Source organism: Macaca fascicularis, chromosome 7 (genome assembly GCF_037993035.2).
Source record: "Macaca fascicularis isolate 582-1 chromosome 7, T2T-MFA8v1.1".
Lineage (NCBI taxonomy): Eukaryota > Metazoa > Chordata > Mammalia > Primates > Cercopithecidae > Macaca > Macaca fascicularis.
Window position 1 is genome coordinate 57,289,489 of NC_088381.1, and position 16,088 is coordinate 57,305,576.

Consider the following 16,088-nt stretch of genomic DNA (forward strand, 5'->3'; position numbering starts at 1 on the left):
TTACTATATATTTTGAAACTTTCATAAGGAATGTATTTTAACCATTGTAACTTTTAAAAGAAGGAGAAATTAAAATTTAAGGATTTTTTTTTGATTAGTACTTCAAAACAAAACCAGAAATACTGGTAAGACAAAATTAAGTTACTTCCAAGGTTGAAAATTCACACAACAGGATTATAAGATGCCCCAAATGAATTTCTTCTGAGAATAATTTTTTCAATATATTAATGAGGTTTCCTGTTACAGTGTGCTTTCTTGAAAGACTTATTAAAAGGGGTACATTTCCTTTGGATACAACCTCATGGAAAACTACTATTCAAAATTAAAGACTTGACTTAATTACGACTTCCCTTCTGAAGCCTTCTCACGCATTTTAGGCAAAGAGCACTCTCCATCCTGGGTCCCCAGAGCACTCTAGGGACATCCCAATGGGATCCTTAGCACCAGATTGAAATCACTAGTTCACGTGGAATAGTCATCGTCATCATCATCATCATCATCAAGCACTTATATGCAGTGGCATTGTACTAAAAGTTTTATGTAAATTTCCTATTTAATCTTCAGAACAATCCAGTGAAGCAGATATTATTACCCTCATTTTCAAATTATCAGAGGTTTAGGTGAAGGGGTTTACTCATGTCACTCAGCAGGATGCAGCAGAATCAGTAACTAAACTCAACTCCACCTAAGACCAAAACCTTGATCCTAACCACTCCTTATCCATCATCCCCTCCATACAGCAGTCTTCCCCCAGCGAAGTGTGAACTCCTGTGGCCAGACACCACTGCCCCTTATTTATCTTTTTGTTTCCAGGGCATCATATGGAGGCTGCCACACAATTGGTAGCTATTAGTGTATGTTCATTAGTTATTTCAGCCATTCGTTCACTCAGAGAAAGGTCAACATACTCTCATGTGTTAGTGATGAGTATGTAAAGTGGCATAACTTTATTTGGTAAGCAATACAGAAACATCTATAGAAATTTAGAATTCACAGCCATTTCATGGATAGAAGTTGATCCCATGGACTTACTTGCATAACTATGCAGAAACATATCTATCAGGATGTTCTTTTTTATTTTTATTTGTAATATCTAAAAAACAAAAGCAACCCAATTAGCTATCAACAAAAGACTGGTTAAATAACTTAGAGCACCTCAATGCTATGTAACCATTTAAAACACTATGCTAAATCTGTATGTGTTGCTATGAAAAGAGTTCTACAGTTTATTAACAAGTGAAAAAGCAGGATGCAAAACAAAATGTGAAGTCCGATCTTATCTGTATAAATTTTTTAAAAGGATACAAATAGATACATCTAGAAGGATACCCAAGTATGTTAACAGTGGTCACATCTGGCGAACAGGCTGGGAAGAAGAGGGGTGGGACTTTTTCTTTTATACCCTTCTAAACCATTTAAATTATTTACCATGTAATTAGTTAGACTGGCATGTAATACTTTTATGAATGAATGAATTGTTGCTCTACTGTTTGGGGTTTTTTTTTTTCCTTTTTGTTGTTTTTAACACCAACAAAGACTAAGATGAAGTACAGTTAACTTGGGTTGGCCAAGATGGCTAGCTGTGAATCCATCCTCTCATATTCCTGTTTTTCATTCAAAGACTATATCCTTATCTTAAAGATTTGGCAGCTTGTGCATACATATCCCTCCTTCCCACCCCCAAAAAACTAACTAACACACCCTATAAGTAATATCAACCTTTCCCTCAAATTTTATTTGTTAAACCTTCAAAGGGTACATGAGAAAGGCAAGTCTTACCTGTGGTCAGCCAATTAAATCTGCTTTTATTTATGGTTTATCACTAACTAAACATACAGCTAAAAGGACAAAGTTAATTACTACTCTTGAAAGGAAAAATTGAAAATGCTGATGGGTGAGCAGCAGGACAATTCTTGTATTTCTAATGTCTTACTCCCATTGATCATATCAGCCCTCACAAAAGACTGTCTTGCCTAAAGTTACCATTCCTTATTCCAGCATCCCTTTTTCATTTTATTCTGCCCTTTCTACGTAAAAAGAGGTACCAAAAAAAACTATCTTTACCTGTAGTCTCTTAATTCTGGCAAATTAATATCAATTTCTATATATTTGAAGATTCTGCTATTTTCTCCTTTTAGCTAATCCCTTCCAAATTTATATTTATAGTTTCTCTCTACTTTTATAAATTATACTAGACTACAAAATAGTTTCAAAAACATTTCACCTAGAAAACCTCATCTAGAAAGGCAAATTGATCTTGGTCTGTCTACATATGCCATGGCCTCATCCCCTAGCCACTAAGATCCCTGTTTGTAATCTCAGGTCTCACCCCAAGACCATACTCTGGCAAGTCCTGAATCAATATCTCTTATGTCCTGACCTCCAGAGCTATATATCCAACTAGCCATCTACCAGCATTTCTGGGAGGTCCCAGAGCAACCTCAAATGGGATTCACTATGTGTCCCCCAACCCCCACATCTCCTCTCTCTTCTGCATTCTTTGCCTAGGTTAAGAGCATCACATCAGATGGCAAAGCCAGACTGTCCTTCAACAGCCTCAAGTGGCCTGGAGACTCCACATTCTGCATATGTCAGAACTTGTTCCATCCTCCCCATTTCTAAAAGTGGTCATCATTTCTCATCCATTCGAACCCATCAGATTCCCAAGGGATGGCCCACACCTCGTTTCTTTGGCCTTCATCTCACCTTCTGGCAGAAAAACCTTTCACAAACGTAGAACTAGTCATGTCACTCCTATGATTAAAGTCTTTCAATAACTTACTCCCAGCACCTACAAAATAAAGTTCAAATCCCAGATGCCTGACATACAATACCCTTCACAATGTGGGCCTCCAGCCTCAGCTCAGGCCATGACACCAACCGAATCACAACCTGTCTTGAGCTGAGTGCAGCAGAGGCTGCTGGTTGCCCATCCGGACATCATTCTCTGTTTCTCCTTAGTAGTACAAAAAGAACTTTATTCAGGAGGCCATGAATCCCACTGCAACACCACATTTCTCACCTTCCCTGGTAGTTATGTATGACCTTGTGCCTAAGTTCTGACAAATGGGACTTTCAAAGTGAAGGATGGTCTTTTTCCCCCATCACCCTCTCTTTCCTCCTGCTGACTAGAATTCAGAGTTGATAGCTGAAGCTTGAGATGCCAGGTAGGACCATATGGCAGATGTGGCAGATTTGTCCCTGATGACTGTGGGGCCTCTACAACAGCCACAGACTATAAATACAACTCCCAGACTTCTCTCCCAACCATCTCACTGATATTTTGCAGTCTTCACTGATATTTTGGAGTTTTCTGTTATATACAACCAAATCTGATTTTAACTGATAAGCTGCGCATGCCCTTCTTTTACCCACCTCCACAGCACATGACGGCAGCAAGGAAAGGCACCATGTGCCATCCCACAAACTGCATGCCTTTGGGGAAAGCAGACCTGGCAGGAAGACCTGGCTCTGCCTTTTAACTGTGGCATGCCCATAAATAATGCTCTCTCTGAGACTTACTTTCTGCAACTGAGAGAGTAAGAATCTAGAAATTCTTATGAGATAATAATATAGTCATGATGAATAAGCTTACATATGTAAGAGCACTTAGCATAAAGCTTAGCACTTAGTAGACAAAGGGTAGCTACTCATAATTTACCCGTATCACTGTCTCTGTATAAAAACTCCTTGGGGCCAGGTACGGCGGCTCACACCTGTAATCCCAGTACTCCGGGAGGCTGAGGTGGGTGAAACACCAGAGGTCGGGAATTTGAGAACAGCCTGGCCAACATGGTGAAACCTCATCTCTACTAAAAATAAAAAACTAGCTGAGTGTGGTGGTGCGCGCCCATAGTCCCAGCTCAGGAGGCTGAGGCAGGAGAATCGCTTGAACCCGGGAGGTGGAAGTTGCAGTGAGCCTAGATCGCGCCATTGCACTCCAGCTTGGGTGACAGAGTGAGACTCCGTCTCAAAAAAAAAAAAAAGTCCTTGAGAGTAAATGTCCAGAAACTGAGCTTTCATAGTCCTGTACACACTTTCTGGTGCTTCAATACAGTGTAAGAAACTTGAGTCCTAAGCAGGATCCAGGCTTATGACAAATTAGTACCCCCATGCTTGGCACAGTGTCACACACAGTAGGACCTTCAGAATATTTGTTACACAAGTGAGTGAACCAATACAACACTTTAGAAAGGAAAAGAAAAAGGCAGAGTGTACATAATTGATCACTGGGTTCAGCTCCTGATTTTCATTTGCCTAATTCTGATTTCTTTTTGGCCTTAGGCAGACAGAATAGAGAGTATTTTTATACTAGCATTTACACTTTTTTAAACAACAAAAACTGGTTTTTAAAAAGTCAAAAAGAAAACACCCAAAAAAATAAACGTTCACTCCAGGCAAACTTTCAAGTATTGTGATATGTTTTCTCTTTGTTTTAGGGGAGAGGTTCACAATGAAACAAAATATCACAGCAACCTTTTGCAGATTCAAAAGGTTAAATTCAAAATGTTATCAATAATGTAACTCCCACTGTTTTTACAAAGAAAACCTTGATCCATAAAGATACATAATTTCTATTACAAGAAGACGAAGTGGAAATGTACCTGAACTTGTAAAACTGTCATTACTTAAATATAAGTCTTAAAATTCAAGATAAAGACCTTGGCACAAATATTTGACTTTCTACTTTCATTTCCAGTGAACTGAACAAAGGAAAACAAACTTGGGAAAAATGTCTATTATGATTAGGAACCAGGGAAGAATGCCATACCTAAGTTGGAAACTTTGAGGCATTTCTGCAAGATATAATTTAGGAAAAAGGGAATTTGATAATGAAGTACATGTTAAAGAAAAGGCTGCCTTGCGAAGAGCCGGAAGGAAACCAATGTGGAACTGCAGCCAAGCCCCGGGCCAGGAGGAGCAGGTATATATATTGTAACAATGGGTCTCTGGACAGTAAGCTGCTAAAAAGCAAATCTTGACCCTTCTTGGGCCTCAGATACCTAGTGCAAAGCAGATTTAATGAGGAAGACTGACTCAGCCCTCATCCCTGCTTACCCTCAGCAGTGTAGCACACACTGTGGCAAAATGTGGGTATGGCCATGACTCCTAACAAAGCCTCCATGTTTGGATCTTCTGCCCCTGTAAGTATTGGGCTATGCTGAAAACAAACAACTATGGAGAAAACAAATCCTTCATACAGTGGCAAAGCTCCCTCCAGCAGGTGCCTACAATAATTGCGTATTCCCTTCTCCCCTCAGTTTACTGAATCTTTCTCAAGCAAAACGAAATGTAGCAAATTTAAACTATTCCCTTCTTTCTTTCTCTATCTGGGCCTGAACACCAACCACACAATCTCTAACAGAGCCCATCAGAACTACCAACAGCAGGCAAACCTAAACTTCTTTAAGGTGAGAGAAGAGAGAAAACAGTCACTGCAGTTTGAAATTTTATACTTTTTTTTTTTTTGTACTCAATGGAGTAAAATCAATATGCTCTTTCTAAGGAAATAAGACCACGTAGCAAAAAAAAAAAAAAGGGACAATGAAGTTTCCTTTAGGCCTCTGTATGTATATTACCATAAGTCACATATGACAAATTTATCCCATTTTCACTCATTATTGTCTAAGTATTTTTCTTGTAATCCAGCTAAATCTTTATTCTCTTGTAGTTTATTATAACCATCAAATTCTGAAATATTTCCAAACATTTTTAAATGTAGCTAAATGAAAAAATAGAAAAAAAATGTAATGATGGTCATAAAAAAAACCAACAGAAGTTTTCCAAACACATTTCTTAACAATGCCTTAGTCACCGGTAAATTACTAGAGCTAGTATACATGAGACACAAATTTCTAATTAACATACTAAGATAATTTTTTAGAGAAAGTTTCTATCAGAAATCTAAAAATGACAATTTTCTAAATATACAGATGAAAAATCAGCACTAAAAATCTAAAGTTCTTTTTTAAATCTTCAACTTGGAAGAATATCTCCAGTCAATACAGAGACCTACAATATCTACTGGGATCATAGAAGAAAGCGCACTGAAGCTTTGAGTGGGGGGTGTGTGTGTGTGTGAGCGAGAGTATGAGTGAGAGAATGAGAGAGATCACACATATGTGAGAGTAAGCCCAACAATCCAACGTTGGTATAGACCATGCTAATATTTTTTATTTTTTATTTCAAGAGAGGTCTGAATTTTCTCTAAATATTTTGCAGTCTGTAGCACAGTGCTAGCAGACAGTAAAAGTGATAGCCAAGGTGTTGCATGCAAAATCAAGTATCTAGTTTGTTTTAAGCAGACTAAACTTAAATAGGAATTTCCAATGAATAAAGCAGATTAGGGAGAAGCACAAAATATGTAATAGCTTTTACTTTATATTAACTTTTTCTTTCCCATTTCAGTGCAGCATTCAATATATAATAGTGAATTTCCTGCAACTTCTAATATAATTTCATGATGTTGAAAATAAGTCATTATTGAAAGAACTCTGTATCAGGTTTCTGTGTGGAGCAGATTATTTCTTCATAGAAGATAATCTTCTTAGATTCAAAGTGAAATACCGCACGTACTATGAAGAGTTTGGGGAAAGGAGAGGTATTTCTTGGTGTGATGGCTAATTTTATGCATCAACTTGATTGGGCCAAGGGGTGCCCAGACCAAATATTATTTCTGTGTGTGTCTATGAGAATGTTTCAGGATGAGATTGACATTTGAATGAGTGGACTCAGTAAAGTGGACAGCCCATCTCAATGTGGGGTGGCCTGAACAGAATAAAAGGCAGAAGAAGGAATTTGTCCCTTCTTTCTTGCCTAACTGCATGAGCTATGCCATCTCATCACATTTCCTGCACAAGGACTAGAATTTACACCATAGGGTCCCCTGGTTCTCAGTCCTTCAGACTGAGTAAAAACATCACCATCTTTCCTGGGTCTCTAGCTTACAGACAGCAGACTTTGAGACTTCTGGGCCTCCATAATTACATGAGCAAATTCATTATAATAAAGCTCCTAAAAGTATAGATAGAGATGTATATAGATGCATACACACATGCACAAACATAAAACTTACTGGTTCTGGGAACCCTGACTATGCACTAAGTGCATTTTTTTAAATGTAAAACTTTTCATGAAAAATGAAAAAACAGTGAATGTTGGTAGCTTATTTGATGATACATACAGTACTTTGGGGTACTATGGCTACATCAGGTCATAAGTAATAAAAGTAAATACGTATTTATGCCACCAGCATTTAATAAAATATACAAAAGGAAGGAAAGCAGACTCTTGACAAAGTATTTTTAGTCATTGTACTTACTTAAAGAGAAAACAACTCTACAAGTATCCTTACTTTGTTGTGGTATTTAATTACTATTTTAAAAGTTAAATTCTATATCTCTCACAATAAAGATGGGGGAAGGACCAGTTTGAAGAATCAGTGCAAATACTTCCCATTAAAATAGACATATTTAAGGACAAAGCTTTTAACAATGAGATTGAGAATATGCTGCATCTATAATATAAAACTAGAAAACACAGTCACACAAAAGAATAATCTGAGATTTGTAATAATTGCTTAGAGGTTTTTTTGAGTTTTTGTTTTATTTTTTTGAGACAGAGTCTTGCTCTGTTGCCTAGGTGGGAGTGCAAGCATAGCTCTCTGCAACCTAGACCTCTTGGGCTCAGGAAATCCTCTCACCTCAACCTCCCGAGTAGCTAGGACTACAGGCGCATGCTAACACAGCCAGCTAATTTTAAATATTTTGTAAAGATGGGGTCTCACTGTGTTTCCCAGGCTAGTCTTGAATTCCTGGGCTCAAATGATCCTCCCACCTTGGCCTGCAAAAGTGCTGGGATAACAGGCATGAGCCACTGTGCCTGGTCCACTTAAGAGATTTTTTTTTAAAGATTAATAACTTTAAAATTTTAATGATGGCAAAGGAATAACAGGATAGACAGAAGAAAAACCCAAATCAATAAAATAGACAAGATAGGGAAATTCTGTTATAAATCCAAATGATTTTGAAAGTGATGGGCATAAAAAGATGAGAGAAATATATTACAGATCCAGAAGAACGAAAGTAACTATAATAATAATTTCAAAAACAGAGGAAAGAAGGGATTATCAAGAAAGATAGTTGAAAATACTTCCCTGGAGTCAAAAAAGACATGAAACTTTAGGATGAAAGAGATGACTAAATACCAATTAATTCACAAAATTAATGAATATTAAATTTGGAAATTTCAAAAATAATAAAAATTCCTAAAAGAAGCCAAGCAATGAAAAAACAAGTTTCTTACAAAGGAAAAAACGAATATGACATCAGACATCACCTACAATACTAACTGCCACAAGACAACAGACTGGTTGTCTAGAACACAGGTCACAAACTATAGCCCTAAGACTGAATCTGGTCTGTTGCCTGTTTTTGTAAACAAAGTTGTATTGGAACACTGTCTGTTTTGGTACTGTTTGTGGTTTCTTTCATATTGCAGTGGTACAGTTGAATTGTTGTCAAAGATTCCATGGCCTGAAAACCCTAAAATATTTACTATCTGGCACTTGACAGAAAATAATTGCCAAATCCTGGGCTAGAATTCTGGGTGGACAAAAGAAACAAAAACAAAAAACAGTGACCTCAGAATTCTATCCTATTCAAGAATTCACTGATGCATACAAAGACAGCCTCAAAAATAAAAGCATTGTGAAAACATACCACTCCATGGACCATGCTGAAAAAATTACTTAAAGGAATATTCCATCTGACCAAGAAATTAATCAAAATATATAAATCAAGAATAAGGAAGATATGCTATAACAGCAGGAACAAGGAACCATGATGAACCCAGGAAATTTAGAGTTCAGTTTAAATGACTGTTCTCTATAATATAGTAAGAAAATAATCGCATGTCAACGAAAAAAAATTCCTTAAAGAATATACACATCTTTAAACTACTATTAATTTTAAACACCAGTTTATGGTGACAAAAGCTAGAAAGAAAAAGCGCATTGGCTGGGTGTGGTGGCTTACACTTGTAATCCCAGCACTTTGGGAGGCCGAAGCAGGCGGATCACCTGAAGTCAGGAGTTTGACACCAGCCTGGTCAATATGGTGAGACCTGTTTCTACTAAAAATATAAAAAATTAGCTGGGTGTGGTGGCACATGACTGTAATCCCAGCCACTGGGGAGGCAGAGGCAAGAGAATTACTTGAACCTGGGAGGTGGAAGTTGCAGTGAGCCAAGACTGCTCCATTCGACTCCAGCCTAGGCAACAGAGCGAGACTACGTCTGAAAAACCAACAAGAACATTGGGAAAAATGGTCAAAATCAACTTTTCGAAACTCTAGAAATTAGCCAAAGGCTTACAACAATCCAAATGTTTATTCTCTGTAAGAACAGTGAGCTTTGTGTCTTTTCAACTTGTCCCATTCCCATCCCCCTCTCCCCAGCTTCATGGTAAACTTGAAAATCAGCAGCCTCACAACTAAAGTAGCTGTGACAACCACCAACAGCCTGGCAGCCAGTGGAGGGGCAGAACAGGTTTGGAGCTCAACAACAGCTCCATCCCAGAAAACTGTCACTAATTAATTTGTCTGGCAGTTCCCCAAAAAAGTGCATTGTCAGGTCTTATCTTTACTTGATCTGACTCATAGCTCTCTCTGTGCAAAAAGCCCTATCCCTAGGACATTTATTTTAAAAATCAATGGCAATTGTTTAATATCACAGCTGTCTGGGGCAGCAATCCAGTTAGAGCTAACAAGAGGCTAACCAAAAAACGTAAAAGGAAAAATTGGGGAAGAAGATGTCCTGAGGAGGCTTTGAAAAGCTCCCACATATTCCAAGGAATCTAGAAGGCTATCTACGCAAATATGCATGGCTGTGTGAATGCCCGTAGAACCTTAAAAGGCCCTAATCTCTGATCTCTGGCTGACCTTGAAGTTCTATGCAAGCAGGAAGTGAAAGTTAAGGCAAAGTTGTTAACTTACCTTTAAAATGGTGAAAGTAGACCCCAAACAGAGGCCCTCTAAAAACAATGAGAGATTGGCTCAAGGCATTTAAGGAAATCTCTCATTGATTAGCTGAAAATTAACCTTAACAAGCACAAATGGCAACGGCTACACATAAAGAATACGGACTTTACAAAATTGATCCAAGAAAATCACTAAACAGGTGGCTGAGAGCAGTGGCTCATGCCTGAATCCTAGCACTTTGGGAGGCTGAGGTGGGCGGAAAGCTTGAGCTCAGGAGTTGAAGACCAGCCAAGGCAACATGGCAAAAACTCATCTCTACAAAAAATACAAAAATTAGCCAGGCATGGTGGCGTGCACCTGTAGTCTCAGCTACTAGGGAGGCTAAGGTAGGAGGATTGCCTGAGCCTGAGAAGTTAAGGCTACAGTGAGTCATGATCACACCACTGTACTCCAGCCTACGCAAAACGGTGAGACTCTGTCTCATTTAAAAACAAAAAACAAAAAAAAAAACACTAAACAAATAACAACAACAAACAACAACGACCAACAACCATAATAGGATAAAGGGATCTCATAGCCCTGCCACGTTTGAATACTTTTGTCCCCTCTAAAATTCATATTGAAACTTAATCTCCAGTGCAACAGTTTGGGGAGAAGTGCCCTTTGGGAGGTGATTGATTCATGATTCTTGAATGCATTAGGGCCTTTATAAAAGGGCTAGATGAAGGGAGTTTTTCCCTTTTTCCCCTTCCACCTTCTGCCATGTGAGGACACAGCATTTCTTCCCTCCAGAGAACACAGAGTTGGAGACATCATCTTGGAAACAGAGACTAAACTCTCATCAGACAATAAACTTGCTACTGCCTTAATCTTAGACTTCCCAGCCTCCAGAACTGAGAAAATAAATTTCTGTTATTTATACATTACTCCATCTGTGGTATTTTGTTATAGCAGCACACAGGAAAAAAATTGGAATTACCAAACAAAGAATTTAAATTAGCTCTTGCAAATATGTTCAAAGAACTAAAGGAAAGCGTGTATGAAGAATTTTTTTAAAGTATGAGAATAATGTATCACCAAATGGATAATATCAACAAGGAGATGGAAATTGTTTGTTAAAAGAAGGAAAAGAAAAACCACTACCACCAAATAGATATTCTGGAATTCAAAAGTGTAATAACCAAAGTGAAAAGTTCACTAGAGCCACTCAAGAGCAGATGTAAACTGGCCAAAGAAAGAACAAGTAAACCTGAAGGTAGGTAAATTAAGACAATTCATTCTGAGAAACATTAAGAAAAAAGAATGAAGAAAAACAAACAGATCCTCAGAGACTTGTAGAACACCATCAGGTATACCATAACACATAACAGATAACACATACGAAAACAAGTAAGACATACGTGTGCTGGAAGTCACAGAATAAAAGCAAGAAGGAAAAGAGGAAGAAGTATGTTTGAATAAATAATAGCTAACAACTTCCCAAATTTGATGAAAAACATTAATATGAACTTCCAAGAAGCTCCACAAACTTCAAATAAGATAAAAAAAAAATGCACACCTAGACACATCATAATCAAACTGTCAAAAGAAAAAGACAAAGAATCTTAATAACAGCCAGGCACAGGGGCTCACGCCTGAAATCCCAGCACTTTGGAGGCTGAGGTGGGTGGATCACTTGAGGTCAGGAGTTTGAGACCAACCTGGGAAACATAGTGAAATCCCATCTCTACTAAAAATATCAAAAATTAACCAGGCATGGTGGCATGCACCTGTAGTCCCAGCAACTTGGGAGGCTAAGGCACAAGAATTGCTTGAACCCAGGAGCCAGAGGTTACAGTGAGCGAAGATCACACCACTGCCCTCAAGCCTGGGTAACAGAGTGAGGCTCCGTCTCAAAAAAAAAAAAAAATCTTAAAAGCAGCAACAACAAAAAAACATAAATCACTAGAGATCCTCAGATCCTCATAAGATTAACAGCTGAATTGTCAATGGAAAACTGGAGGCCAGAAGGCAATGAAAACAACAAATTCAAAGTGCTGAATGAAAAACACTACCAGCCAAGAATTCTATTTCCAGCAAAACTTTCCTTCAAAAACAAAGAAGACAATGCAATATGAAAAGAATCATCTTTTTAAAGATAGTGCTGGGACAACCAAATATCCATATACAAAAGAATAAGTTGACCCCAACTTACACTATTTACAACAATTCAGTCAAAATACATCAAAGACCTAAATGTAAGGCTAAAACAATAAAGCTCTTAGAAAAAAAACAGAGGCATAAATCTTCATGACTTTGGATTAGGCAATGGTTTCTTAGCTATGACACCAAAAGCACAAATAACAAAAAATTATTGCATAGGACTCCACCAAAATTAAAAACTTTGCTTCAAAGGATACCACCAAGAGAGTGAAAAAACACAATGGGAGAAATACTTGCAAATCACATATCTCACAAGGAACTTATTATCCAGAATACATAAAAAACTTAGATAACACAACAGTAAAAAAGCAACTCAATTAAAATTGGGCAAAAGATGTGAATATTTGAAGAAACAATCATCGGCTCACCAGTAAGCTATACAGACACAGGAGCAGCACCTAGGAAGCCAGGCCAAAAAATAAATCTAAGCACACAAAAATTGAGCAGAGATATCTATAGACACATATCACAGAGAGGCAGATTCTATAGGCTAAGAGCAAGCTAGTTACCAAAAAAACAAACAAACCAACAAAACACTTTAAAAAGTAAATCAGTATCCAGAGATACTACAAGATATTGTCAAAAAGATTTCAACAACAAAAAAAATATAGGACATGCAAAGAAACAAGAAAGTGACCTATAATCAAGGGGGGAAAATCAGTCAAGGAAAATGAAGTCTAAGTGGGCCAAGATGTTTAATTTAGCAAAGACTTCAAAGCAGCCATTATGAATATGAGCCAAGAATTTAAAAAAATTCTGTTCAAAAAAAATAAAGTAGGCCAGGCGCGGTGGCTCACGCCTGTAACCCGAGCACTTTGGGAGGTTGAGGTGGGAAGATCACAAGGTCAGGAGATCGAGACCATCCTGGCTAACATGGTGAAACCCGGTCTCTACTAAAAACACAAAAAGAAAAATTAGCCGGGCATGGTGGCAGGCACCTATAGTTCCAGCTACTCAGGAGGCTGAGGCAGGAGAATGGCGTGAACCCAGGAGGCGGAGCTTGCAGTGAGCCGAGATTGCACCTCTGCACTCCAGCCTAGGTGACAGTGTGAGACTCCACCCCCATCCAGAAAAAAATAAAGGAAACTAATGTTCCCAGAATTAAATGAATATATGACACCAATGACTCAACAAATAGAGAATAGCAATGAAGAAACTGAAACTTTAAATAAGCATCAAACTCTACAGTTGAAAAGAACAACTACTGGCCAGGCACAGTGCCTCACGCCTGTAATCCCAGCACTTTGGGAGGCCAAGGCAAGTGGATCACAAGGTCAAGAGATCAAGACCATCCTAGCCAACATGGTGAAACCCCATCTCTACTGAAAATACAAAAATTAGCTGGGCGTGGTGGCACATGCCTGTAGTCCCAGCTACTTGGGAGGCTGAGGCAGGAGAATCACTTGAACCCAGGGGCCGGAGGTTTCTGCGAGCTGAGACCACACCATTGAACTCCAGCCTAGACGACAACAGCGAAACTTCGTCTAAAAAAAAAGTACAACTACTGAAATAAAAAACGCATTACATGGACTCAACAATGGGTTTGAGATGATGGAAGAAAAAAGGCAGTGTACTTAAACAGATCTATAGAAATTACCCAACATGAAAAAAGAAAGAAAAAAAGACTGAAGAAAAATTAACACAGTCTAAGTGACTTGTGGGACAATATCAAGAACACCAATATACTATACATGGAATAAGAGTCCTAGAAGGAGAAGAGAGACAATGTGGCAGGAAAACAAATTTTTTTTGAAAAATAATGGCTGAGAACCTCCTATAGTTGATGCAAAAATTAATCTACAGACCCAAGAAGCTCAATAAATCCCATGTAGGATAAAACTAAAGAAATCTACATACGCCAGGCACGGTGGCTCATGCCTGTAATCCCAACATTTTGGGAGGCCAAGGCGGGTGGATCACAAGGTCAGGAGATCAAAACCATCCTGGCCAACATGATGAAACCCCGTCTCTAATAAAAATACAAGAAAACTTGCTGAGCGTAGCGGTGCACACCTGTAGTCCCAGCTACTTGGGAGGCTGAGGCGGGTGGATCACAAGGTCAGGAGATCAAAACCATCCTGGCCAACATGATGAAACCCCGTCTCTGATAAAAATACAAAAAAACTAGCTGAGCATAGCGGTGCGCACCTGTAGTAGTCCCAGCTACTTGGGAGGCTGAGGCAGGAGAATTGCTTGAACCTGGGAGGCAGAGGCCGCAGTGAGTCAAGATTGTACCACTGCACTCCAGCCTGGCAACAGAGTGAGACTTCATCTCAAAAAAAAAAAAAAAAGAAAAGAAATCTACATCTTTACACATCAGAGTCAAACTGCTGAAAGAGAAAAATAACTTACTATAAACAGGGAAATACAAAAATACAGTGAATGACTGACTTCTCATCAGAACAACAGAGGCCACAAGGCAGAAGAATAACACTGAAAATGCTGAAAGGAAAAAAATATATATGTCAACTAAGAATTTTATATTCAGCAAAACCCTTTCAAAAACAGAGGCAGAATAAGACATTTCTAGATAAACAAAAACTGACAGAATTAATTACTGGCAGAGCTGTATGAGAAAGACTAAAGAAAGTCCTTGGGGCCAAAAGGAAATTACACTGGATGGTAACTCAAATTCACAGGAAAGAATGAAGAACACTGGAAATAGTAAGTAGGAAGGTAAACACAAAAGACTGTTTTTTTCTTTTTTCTTCTATTCCTTTTTAAAACACAAGCATTCTTAAAGCAATAATTACAATACTATTTGTTGGATTTATAGTACATACAGATGTAACTTATATTGTTGTGTGAATTAGGAGGAGAAGAGAGACCTTGGGGTAAAGGAGGAGGATCTTTTCTGAGTGCACTCAGACCCAGAAGACTCAACATCCAAAAAATTGGGCCCAGAACAAAGACAGCACTTGACTCTTCTACATACTTCTAAAAGGGGATGGGCTAACTTGAGTCAGGCTTACACTGGTGCAAAGCGAAAGCAAGGAAACAGAGGCAGGACTGTTGGAAGCAAGTCCCCCAAAATCTGGCCATAAACTGGCCCCAAAACTGGCCAAAAACAAAATCTCTGCAGCACTGTAACATGTTAATAATGGCCGGAACACCTGGCCCGCCCAGGGCAGAAAACTGCTTAAAGGCATTCTTAAGCCACAAGCAATAGCATGAGCAATCTGTGCCTTAAGGACATGCTCCTGCTGCAGTTAACTAGCCCAACCTATTTCTTTAATTGGGCCCATCCCTTCGTTTCCCATAAAGGATACTTTTAGTTAATCAAATATCTATAGAAACAATGCTAATGACTGGCTGGCTGTTAATAAACATGTGGGTAAATCTCTGTTCGGTGCTCTCAGCTCTGAAGGCTGTGAGACCCCTGATTTCCCACTTCACACCTCTATATTTCTGTGTGTATGTCTTTAATTACTCTAGCACCACTGGGTTAGGGTCTCCCTGACCAAGCTGGTCTCAGTACAGGACAAAGAGAGTTAATCAAATTGTAACAGGTTCAGAACTCAGGATTACACATGACCATTGCTATGCAACTCAGATGGCCATTATCTAGGTTTGCCCTAGTGTCTAGCAAGCCTTATTCCATGGCCTTCACTATGGTGCCAGATGGCCATATCTCAGGCCTGCTCAGTCAGTTTATGACCTTCACTCCACTCCTCAGATAAAACAGAATACTTGAAGTCACTAGTTACAGAAAACAGGAATCTATAAACTCATACTGTAGAACAAAGGAAAATTTGTTTTTCTTCTCCCTATGTGGAATGAGTGGTGAGAGAATCTCCAGAGCACATTCTTTTGTTTCCTGGCTTCTTCGATATTATTATCAAGACTTTTCCTGGGTCTGGACTGTGCCCGTTGCTGCCTCTGAGACAAGTCAGCCTAATATAGGAAAGC

At 38.7% G+C, this 16,088-nt stretch overlaps 1 protein-coding gene across 9 annotated transcripts in view; it reads right to left on the minus strand.

The window, feature by feature from the left end:
* MTHFS (methenyltetrahydrofolate synthetase) overlaps nucleotides 1-16,088 on the minus strand; it is a 51,667-nt gene that overhangs the window by 15,800 nt on the left and 19,779 nt on the right. For 2 of the 9 annotated variants that reach the window (XM_073996506.1, XM_073996504.1), the window contains one exon: nucleotides 1,033-1,093. The exons of the other annotated variants lie outside the window; for them this stretch is intronic. In XM_073996506.1, the coding sequence (XP_073852607.1) occupies nucleotides 1,033-1,093 (61 nt within the window). The remainder of the gene's footprint in view (nucleotides 1-1,032; nucleotides 1,094-16,088) is intronic. 9 annotated transcript variants of the gene reach the window in all.